At 42.8% G+C, this 11,144-nt stretch overlaps 1 protein-coding gene across 2 annotated transcripts; it reads left to right on the top strand.

Annotated features, from left to right (window-relative positions):
* Positions 1-307: 307 nt before the first annotated feature.
* ythdf1 (YTH N(6)-methyladenosine RNA binding protein 1) lies at positions 308-7,158 on the top strand. 2 transcript variants are annotated; one of them, XM_041945747.1, is made up of 6 exons: positions 308-653; positions 1,050-1,077; positions 1,644-1,738; positions 1,827-3,476; positions 4,910-4,954; positions 5,649-7,158. In XM_041945747.1, the coding sequence occupies exons 1-6, from the start codon at positions 624-626 to the stop codon at positions 5,661-5,663; spliced, it is 1,863 nt and encodes a 620-aa protein (XP_041801681.1). In that variant the 5' UTR covers positions 308-623; the 3' UTR covers positions 5,664-7,158. The 2 variants fall into 2 exon arrangements, with proteins under 2 accessions (XP_041801681.1, XP_041801682.1); XM_041945748.1 differs by having other exon boundaries at positions 1,827-3,377.
* The last annotated feature ends 3,986 nt before the right edge of the window (positions 7,159-11,144 follow it).

Here is an 11,144-nt window from a genome sequence, read left to right on the forward strand (position 1 = left end):
ACCTTTTATTTAGGTGTTGCGCACATTTATTTATTATTAAACATTTATAATACGAAGAAATGCTGTTTTTTTCTGCTCCTTTATATTACTTATGATCATGTCTTTCTCAGAGGCAAAAACATTGCTTTGTCAACGTTTTATGACATTATGAGCTTAATTAATGCTTAAATAATGGCAAAAATGTGCTTTTTCATCTATAAATGTGATGTAAACACGGACACAATGGGACAAATCTGCTACTGCTGCTAGGTAGCCGCGAACGCGTTGTATACGACACCGACGTCATTTCCGCCCCGCAGACCCCGGATGAAGCTGCCATAGGGGCAAGTGAGCAGGGCCACCAAGGCTGGTTGGATTTTGATTTCACGGTGAGGGGGTCGAGGCAGATTGAAGCCCCGCTGGATTAATGTCGACAGGACGGTGCGGAGTGCCAGCAGGGCTACGACGAGCAAACTGTCCGCGCCGAGCAGAGCCACCGGCTAACAGCTGCTGCTAACTGTGTGCAACTGTTAGCAAACTAACAGCTCCTCCAGCTATTAGCCTCTCCACACAGCGGAGTTTGTGCAGCTTATACACTGCACGTCTGGTCAGGGCTTCACTCTAACACAACACCTGGTGGATGAATGATGTCTGCCGCTAGTATTGACCCTCAGGTAAGCAGCGAGAAGGAACACTTCCAGGTTTTTATTTCAACAGAGAGGCGAGATGTGCGGTGTGCGCGTCCCACTCTGAAGACGATGCCACCGTTTGCCAGCTAGTCAGCCAGTTAGCCAACAGAGAGGGGGGTTAGCTAGAAAACTGGTCCACTGTTGGTAACCAAAGGCCCGGACCACAGCTTCCAGTTTGTATCTTACTGGCAAACGCTGGCACAACACACCGCCGAGCGCTTTTTTTTTTTTTTTTACATCATCTCAGCTTTTCAGAGACGTCTGAACATGTCAGTGTGCAGCTAGGATAATGTGTGATGCTTTGAATTAAACTGGAGACCCATGCAAGCTTTCTTTATGTCTCCTTTCACATGCATTCCTCCTTTTACCGTGAACACCAAGACATCGAAAGGACAAGATGCGAGCAAAGGTAAGAGGGAAAACGTCTCCTGATCTTCCAGATGTTCCTGTAGAGATGTTAAACCTGTTCAGCGCCCTATGTAGTACATACCTGTCACTCGATACCTCACGTCGCATGTATCCGAGACCTTATGTCAACACAGAGACTCCAGCAGTGTCTACATAGCATTAAATAATGTCTGAATTGTTACGTATTTTGATCCACATGTTTGCTTCTTAGCTGTGTGCGCTAATGGACATTCATCATTGTGAGGGCGAACAGCTTATCAATGCAAAACACCTTGCACACTTCAAAGGGCAACTCCTGCAAAGGTTGCATTTATCCAGCAGACCACCACTCTACAGCAGACAGGACAATCTATTTTAAATCACTGTGCAACACCAAACATCATTCATATTCATCCTTTTTTAATCCTTTGACTGGAACTTTGGTCCGGCTACAACCAGGTGCTCGCTGCCCTATTGCCACGATGCAGATATTTCAGGCTTCACAGTAGACTTGCCATCATTACGGTGTTTTGAAGTAGCTGTAAACTCACATGTTCCAGCTCTGACATCGGTTTGCTTTTCTTGCAGCCTTTCCAGTTTCAGTGCAGAATGGCTCCCTCCACCAGAAGGACACAGTCCATGACAATGACTTTGAGCCTTATCTCACCAGCCAGTCTAATCAGGTACTGTGACACTCAAATCATTTTGTTTTTACTTAATTATTGCAGCATCTTGTTCCCTTAACAAACTTAATTCTGTTTCTGTTTGTAGAATAACAGCTATCAATCCATGACAGACCCTTACCTGTCCAGCTACTATGCTCCCTCCATTGGGTTTCCTTACCCTCTTAGTGAGGCTCCATGGTCTACAGGAGGTGACCCGCCAATTCCCTACCTGACACCCTATGCCCCCCTCAGCAATGGAGACCATCACTTCATGCACGACACAGTGTTTGGGCAGCCGGGAGGGCTCAGCAGCAGCATCTATCCTCACAGGTTTAACTTTTTCCCAGAGAACCCGGCCTTCTCAGCCTGGGGCACCAGTGGTTCTCAGGGCCAGCAGACTCAGAGCTCAGCCTATGGGGGGAGTTACAGCTACCCGCCCAGCTCTCTAGGAGGCACCTTAGTCCCTGATGGCCAGACTGGTTTCCATAGTGACACCCTGAGCAAGGCTCCAGGTATGAACAGCCTAGAGCAGGGCATGCTGGGCCTAAAAATAGGAGGGGACGTGACAGGAAGTGGCTCCGGTGTGAAGAGTGCAGGCTCTGTGATCGGCGGCGGTGGCAGTATAGCTGCAGCTGTTGCCACGGGCAACGGTGGCACACCAATTGGAATGCCCCCTCCGAAACCTACGTCGTGGGCTGCTATCGCTAGTAAACCTGCCAAGCTGCAGCAACAAAAGACCAAGAACAAACCTGGCACACCCGTAGCTGGAGGAGTTCTGCCTCCACCCCCCATCAAACACAACATGGACATTGATACATGGGATAACAAAGGGACTATTACCAAGATGGCCCCTCCTTTACCTCCCCACCATCACCACCACCACCACCACCACCATCACCAACAGCCCCAGCTTCACTCCCATGCTCCCAGTCTCCTGCCCCCACTTCAGCAGTCCCTGCAGTCTGCCCAGTCCCTCGTGCAGCAGATGACCATGCAGGGTCCTCCACCTCCCCCTCCACAGTCTTATCAGAACCACAACTCCGCTCCAACACCTCAGACCCGCTGGGTAGCCCCACGCAACCGCAACTTGTGTTACGGGGGTGGAAGCTTGGACAGCAGCGGCTCCTCTAATGGCGGCGGTATTGGTAACGGTGGAGGGGGCGGAGGTGTGCCTCCAGAGCCAGGATCAGAGTCCCACCCTGTGCTGGAGAAGCTGCGAGCGGCCCACAGCTACAACCCCAAGGAGTTTGACTGGAACCTGAAAAACGGCCGCGTGTTCATCATCAAGAGCTACTCCGAGGACGACATCCACCGCTCCATCAAGTACTCCATCTGGTGCAGCACGGAGCATGGCAACAAACGTTTGGACTCAGCCTTCAGAGCTATGAACGCTAAAGGTCCTGTCTACCTGTTGTTCAGTGTCAACGGCAGCGGCCATTTCTGTGGCGTGGCCGAAATGCGCTCACCTGTGGACTACGGCACCAGCGCTGGCGTTTGGGCACAGGACAAGTGGAAGGGCAAGTTTGACGTGAACTGGTTGTTTGTTAAGGACGTGCCAAATAGTCAGCTGCGCCACATCCGCCTGGAGAACAATGACAACAAGCCAGTCACCAACTCGCGTGACACTCAAGAGGTTCCTCTGGAAAAGGCAAAGCAGGTGCTCAAGATTATCGCCCAGTACAAACACACCACCTCTATCTTTGATGACTTTTCCCACTATGAGAAGAAGCAGGAGGAGGAGGAGGTGGTGAAAAAGGTAGTAATTTCCTCTAGCCTCACCACATGACACTTTTAAATTAAAGAAGTAATAATATTTAGGGACTGTATGAACGTTATTGGTAAAAATGTAAGGCCCTTCCAGGAGTTATTAATATTTTCATTGGCTCAGGCTGCGGTAGCTCACCTGATAGAGCGTGTATCATATATTAAGGCTGAGACCTGGGTTTGATTATAGCCCTTTGCTGCATGTCTTCCCCCTCTCTCCCCTTTCCTGTCTCACCTCAGCTCCTGCTTTTCAATGAAAGGCAGAAAGCCCAGAAAAAAAATTAAAGTGGTATACCATCATCTAATTCAAGATTATATAGCCCAGCATGATGTAGTACAGTCCTTCCTTGCTTATGTGGTAAATTCAACTTCATAATCCCCCTAAAAAGATCCCCAATGTAAACGTTCAGTATCTTAATAAATAATTAATTTTCAGTGTCCACTATCAATGTGTACGTTGAAAGTAATATTAATTTATGCTTAACATTTATAATAAATGAGGCTATCAAGTGGCTTGAGCAGCATGATATATTCAGCTGACCCTGGATTCTGTATAAATAATAAGAAAACGATTTTAGGTGATGTGGCTGAATGTGCCAACTCAGTTTCACAGCCGTTTGTGAAATCGTCAGAGAATTTAATCTATTGGATTTATGTATATGGACACGATTTTTTTTTGTGGCATGAATACAGATTTCTTCCGTCCATGCAGATAAAATTCTGTGACTATTATGAACTGATTTTTTTTTTTATTAACATTTAACGTTAACCAAAGTGCTTTTGCTTCCTAAACTTAACCACAGACAGGAGGTGAGCCCTGGATTCAGGTGTCACAGTCCTGCATTTCCACCCGGTAGCGTTTCATTTGCTTAAAGAAACGTGTCACAGAAAGAAAAATGGAAAATTCACGTCCATGCACAGACATCCTTCAGATTAAATTTCGTGACTAGTTCACAGACTGCCGTGATACTGTGTTGTGTATGCGATTAGCTGTCGCTCTCTGGCTGTCATAATTACACCACTTACATAATTCTGAGTCACATTCCAAAGCACCTTAACCAGGTGTGTCTCAGCTTCCTGTCTGACTGTGATTATGAAAATAAAGCCCTGAGACAGAGAGACTATTTCTGTCTTCTGCATACAGCAAAATGCACCCTTATGACCCGTGGCAGACTTTAAACCTGTCATGTTGATGTAATCAGATTACCCTCCATTCAACAACAATGAAAATGACAGTACTCCTACTTTTCTGACCACCCCCACCCCCACCCCACCCATTTTAATGATATTTGTACAGTCCCTAATGTGTAAACTTGTTTTCATCGTTTCTTCTTTTTTGAATCCATTGATTTGAAATGATTGCAGTATTTTATATTATTAAATGTGATGTGATGTTCTAAGGTCACTTTGCATGTTTTTTAACAGAGCTATGAGCCTGCCTCAATACAGAGCCGATCCCGAATCGATCAGGTAAAGTCATCTTAATTCTCTCTCTCTCTGTGGGTTATGGCTGATATTGATAGAGTACATATCACTGTATGACAATGCATGTGCTGAATCACGCATATGAAGCCATGAAGTTGATCTTTAATGCAGTTAACTGCCCCCACTGCTCTGCATCACACCAGACAAAACTCTTCACATGTGCACTTCAGTGTCTCATTTTGTTTGTCTTTAATTCAGATTTGCTCAGAATCATCAATAATGACAATAATATGGTCAAATTATCCCGACATAGTTCCACCGAAAGTTTATGGTAATTGCTCATTAGCATGTCTTTTAGTAGCATATTGGCTCTTTATTAGTCATTATAAAGCACTTAATAATGCCTTATTCTGGGGGTTAGAGTTATTAAGGGTTGGGGTTAGTAAGCTCATCATTCATGCACAATAACGTCCTTATTAACTCTTAATAAGCTTTAATTTGGAGGTTATTGAGGGAAAACTATTAGTTAAGGGCCTAGTAGTTGTAGAATATGGTCATGCAGAATAAGCTATTAATAAGTTATTTATAATGGCTAATAAAGAGCCAGTATGCTATTAATATGAAAGCTAATGAGCAACTAGTTAATGGTGAATATATGAACCTTAATATAAAGTGTTGCATGTTTGACTGATGTGATTTTGATGAAACTTTCTAACAATTTCTTCTTCTTTTTTCCCAGGATCGTCAGAAGTGAACAGAAGACTGTTGCCGACGAAATTTAGATTTGAGCAGAAAAACACAAGGACATAAAGAAATTGAAAACTAATATTTTTTTCTATTTAATTTTGTTGACTTCGGCCCATGTCAAACTTTTGACCCACACTGCTCCTGGTTCCCAGTCTTTAAGATGCGTGCAGGGATGAAGCTAGTTCCACCAGTTGAATCGCTTCAATAATATATATTTTCTTGTTTTTTCTGTATTTTTTAGCCTTATAAAACTCTATCGCTAGCCCGGAACTTGCATTCTTAACTAAATATAAGTAACAAATATCTGCACGTCTGTTTTTGAAAATCTCTTGACAACATGCTGCTGATATTCAGTGACTGTTCACTTTGTGGTTTGTGTGTTGGAGAAATGTTAAGTGCTTGTATTGGTTAATCTTAACGAGTGACACTTTATTGACAAATGTCTGCTATCTGTGTGTGGCCAGTTGTATTTTATATTACCAGGAGAAAAAAAAACTTCTATAATGCCCCCCCCCCCCTTTTTTTTTTTTTCCAGTGTGAGGGGTGTCTTACTTTGGTGGAGGAATGTGTACACTGAAAGTTTCTGTATGCATAGACTTAATCGTGCAAGGTTGTGACGTTAGAAAGCATAAATGTTAGAAAAATATTTTGAATCACCTGGCTTACAACTGATTTTAATTAGCATTAAAGTGGAGGAAATGTGGGATTTTGTCTCTCCAGAGTGGAGCCTTAACATTTCTTTTCAGCACTAGTCTAGTAGAAATAAAATTTGTAATTTTTTTTCCAGAATTGTACCTCAAATTTTTCAGCTAGAGATTCAGGGAAAAGACGTCCAGAGATCAAACGCTCTTAAAGGTGGTCCCTCTCTTTCTTATTTAAATGATGGAAATACAAATTTACTGTATGAGTTCAGGTTTCTATCGACACAAAGTTTGCTTTGTTTCCCTGTTACAGTGACTTTTAGTTCCCTCTGTTCCAACAGAGGTCTCTGTTTCTGAAAATCTGGAGGAAATGTAGCATGTTCTGCTTTTAAAACTCAAGCCAGGCCTGTTACTTTTTATTTCATGTTCTCTCTTAACATAATTATAATCTTGGCATTCTGCTCATTTTCATTGCTATAACCTGTCCACATCATCCTCAGAAAATGTAAGCTTTAATGTACTGGCATTTCTAACTGAGGTCGCCTCAAAATGTTTAACTGTAGCATTATACTTAACTGATTTATTGTCAAGTGTATGAAAACCCAGAGACTAGCCTATATGGTATATGTTTGTGACTTTTTTTTTTAATTGCTTGCTGTATTGTGTGTATGCAGGAGTGAAAGAAAAGAGAGGGAGTATGATTGTGGAGCAGTCAGAGTTATATTATTGGAATATAGAAAATTTATGCAAAAAAAAAAAAAAGTTTTAAGTCATCCCTGAATTAAATATCCATTGTATCAGAGGTCACTATCACATTCTTAGATTTGATCATGTTCATTATTAAAGATATACTTATCTGTATTCTGGAGCATTTTCTTTGTGATCGTGAATCATGGTTTTGTGTGCATGTGTGCAATTTTACTAGTCTGTAATCATAAAATTCACTATGAAGGGATTTTTAGTTTTTATAATTAAAGGCGCCCTCAATTCGGATAAAGACAGATAAGGTGCAAAGTAACTCAAGGAAAGTACTTCAGCATACATGAGAAGTACTTGTACTTTGCTGGAGTGTTTCCATTTTGTGCAACTTTCTACTTCTATATTTGTCTGACAGCTTTAGTTACTAGTTACTTTTCAGATTACATGTATCTCCACATTTGGTGATTTTAAAATTTTCTGGTCAACTGAGGGATGAAGTGCTCCTTCTTGGGTTGAGAAAATTCTCCTTCTTCTAAACATAAACTATTTAAAAGCCTCTTATATCAGCTGGAAAATGCATTGTCACAAACCCGAAAACAGGCTGTGAAAACTGTCTAGAGATACGTGGTTCTCACAGCCGTGCTACAAACATTTGGTCTAGTAGAATGTGAAGCATTGCTGTAGATCAAACTAGGCATATTTTCTATCTCAACATCACACTTCACAACATCTTCAGCTTTCAAGCACCATTTAAATTAAATTGTCATTTATTACATATTATAAAACTAATCATATGCAGAGTCAAAGTATAAGACTGTTATTCTATATTTCTGCTACCCTGTCTGTGGAACTCAGCCCAAAAACTTGAGTATTTTCATTTTCAACTACTTTATACTGTTTTAGTCCACTACATTTATATAATCTTGGTTACTCGTTATTTTGCAGATTCAGATTAAAAATATGATCAACAAATAGATGATGTATTTGTATATGTTAAAATGAGATTTTATTGATCCACAGGGAGAAAAAAGCTATCCAACAGTGTGTAAAGTAATTAAAGTTAGCTCCACCTGTAGCAGCTGCAACATTAACATGGTGTACACATTATTGCATTTGAAATTAGTTAATTAAAGTAGAAAATCTGAGTATTTCTTCCACCACCAGACATTTATTTGGACTTTCTTGCTCTGAGCAGCAGCAGGTGGTGTTCAGTTACCAATTAATCTGCTGATATTTTAATTTCATTTATCATTTAGTCTTAATGTCAAAAAGAAATTACAAAGTGAACATTAACATTCCCAGAACCTGAAGTGACATCTTCAAAATGCTTATTTCATCTGACAAAAACTCAAAGAAATCCAATTTACTGTGAGATATGAGAAAGAAGCAGCAAATCCTCTCATTCAAGAAGCCTGAATCTGGAAATGTTTGGCATTTCGTACTTAAACTAATGGCTAAAATAGTTGCTGGTTATTTTAGTGCCATGAACTAATTAATTATTGGAGGAATGTTTCGGCTCTGGTCACCTCCTGTGAACCAGGATTTCACAATTTTCTGCCTTTAAATAGGCCAAATTATGAACAAATTGGCCAGTTACTGTAATAGCTGGTTGCATCTCTAATATATGTTGTTGCCAAAATCTGAATTCAATTTTTGTACTATTAGCTGAGCTACTGAACGATCCATCTTCTGACAGCACAGAAGTGCCTCTGCGCAGGAGCCACTGCGCACTGTGACAGCCAATGGAAACATGACAGAATGCGGGAGAAAAGCAGAACAGTTTGGTTAAATGTTGCTCATGATCAGAGAGAAAACAGGCGCTCTTTGTTAGTGTGAGCACAGGCAGGTCTCTCTCTCTCTCTCTCTCTCTCTCTCTCTCTCTATGCAGATGTTTTAAATCTCTCCATCGTCATGAATGATGCAGGACGCGGACAGTGTGATCCCTCTCTTGGCATTCACCGCGTGCCTTAATTGTATGGCTAATAAATCAAGGTCCGCCGTGAACACGAGGAGCGGCAATCCTGGTCCCTCACAGAGGAAAGTTGGAGCCCGATGAGCGTTTGACGGAATGAAACACACACAGAACATGAATGACTCGACAGGCCTGAGCGCCATCGACGCAACGCAAAGCTCTCCAACATGTCCTCATATGTGATTTGCATTTTGTACCAATAACACTGCAACACAAATGTCACATCTTTAAACAGCATCATCAAACACAACGCTTCTTGTTTTTGCTTCTTCTTGTCCTTGTTGGTGATCGCCATACTCAGCTGTCCAGATCCGTGGGTCCAGCTCCGGTGTGCGCAGCTGCAGCGCGCATTCAGTCCGCCACACGGCAGCTGGTATTCGGGTCTCCAGCTGGCTCTCCTCGGTGCAAACATCCCTGCGTTTGCGTGATTTAAAGAGATGAACATGGAGGTGAAGCAGGCCAAACAATGCCGTCCACAGCGCGGGGGTCGGCTGAGGCAGGCAGACAGGCCGGCTGATGGAGTCCAGTCAGCGGAGGTGAAGGCGCGCTTCAGTCCCATCACACCTTCAGCTTAAAACACCGAACAGACGGTTATATATTTTTTAATATTAGACATTTCTCCACTTCAAAAGCCTCTCCGTCCTGATTTGCGTGCGGCTGTCATGCCTCGGTCCTCATAGGCTCGGGCAGTAACGTCATGACGTGGATGCGGTCGTCGCTGTGAAACACTGGATGCCGCCGCCGTTCACAGCAGACCAGGCTGGTCGTGGTCTCATGGATCTGTGTTTCAGTTCCTCCACCTGTGCGGGCTGCGAGATGCGCTGACCGGGGTGCTGAAACCGAACGCTCCGACCTCTTTCCACCGCACAGGAGCCTTCACCAGCCTGCCTCTGTCCATTTGGTTTCTGCAATACTGCTATAGAATACAGTGGAAGATGCCTTCTTCAAATGGGTCTGGGCAGTTCTGCACAGGTGAAAAAATAGCTGTATGAGATCTTTTGTATCCAGGGACTGCTGGAGTCTGATTAACAGCCTCAAGTGATGTCACTTGAGTCAAAGTCAGCTGAGACTGAAGGCCACAAGTTTGACAATGAAAAATTGAATCTCTGACATGGGGCAGTAGGGAATCCTGAGCTTACCAGACCTCTGTAGCCCACTCCTCATCTCTGCTTGAGGGTAGCAGCTCGAGGCTACATTAGCCGCTATTAGCATAACCAATCATCGAGGAACTCACAGACTGTATGAAACATGGATGTAGTCTCCGAGGCGTCGAGGTTTCTGGAGAGCCACTGTGAAGCTCAGTGACAGTGGGCGCAGCTGTCACCATCTTGGCAGGGCCTGACCCCACCAAACTATCAGCTAATCCAAAAAAAGGACAAAGAGGTGGAGCATGGGTGGAGTTGAGGGTGGCACAATGAAGCCTGGTTGCTGAAACATAGCTGCTAGCTGTCACTTACCGTCGCTGTTCTCTTAATTATGCACAACTTTAAGCCTTAATATAATTCAGACATGTGAGTTGCCCTCGTACAGTTGTCATGAAGAGGAAAATTAGCTTTAGAGACCAAAACTGTTTTTTGTACCAGAGTGAACATGTTTATTTTTACTGTGAAGTTCATCATTGTAATATGGGGGTCTATGGGGATTGACTGGCTTCTGGAGCCAGCCTCAAGTGGCCATTCGAGGAACTGTAGTTTTTGGCACTTCCACATTGCTTCATTTTTCAGGCCCGGAGGCTGCCTTAGGAGCTATCACCTGGAGAGGTGCATTTTGAGTAATGTATGCGGTAGGTTTAGACATGAATTAAGAATGTGTGGGAAAAAAAGTCTTTTCAAAAAAATCTTTTTTACCTTTTAAAAACTGTCCATCTTGAGGCAACAGTGTTACAGGAGCGTAATGCTGAATCACAATTTACGACTCTTAAGAGCATTGCCTGTTAAATGAATTTGAATTCACTGTGTTTGAATGCAATTTCAGTACGTGCAGTGCATAAACCAGCCCATTTTTGGGTATGGGGGGGTAGAGTAATGTAGTTGTTACAGCAAATCTAAAAATAATTAGCTGAAGGGGATACCTTTACCTCTCATTTGCAGAGTGAAATAAAATCTTATTATTGTTAATTAGTTTAGTTTTTATGAGGTTTTGCTTGAGAAGTCCAAATTATGGTTTATTCTTCATA

This window comes from Chelmon rostratus, chromosome 10 (assembly GCF_017976325.1).
Source record: "Chelmon rostratus isolate fCheRos1 chromosome 10, fCheRos1.pri, whole genome shotgun sequence".
NCBI lineage: Eukaryota > Metazoa > Chordata > Actinopteri > Chaetodontiformes > Chaetodontidae > Chelmon > Chelmon rostratus.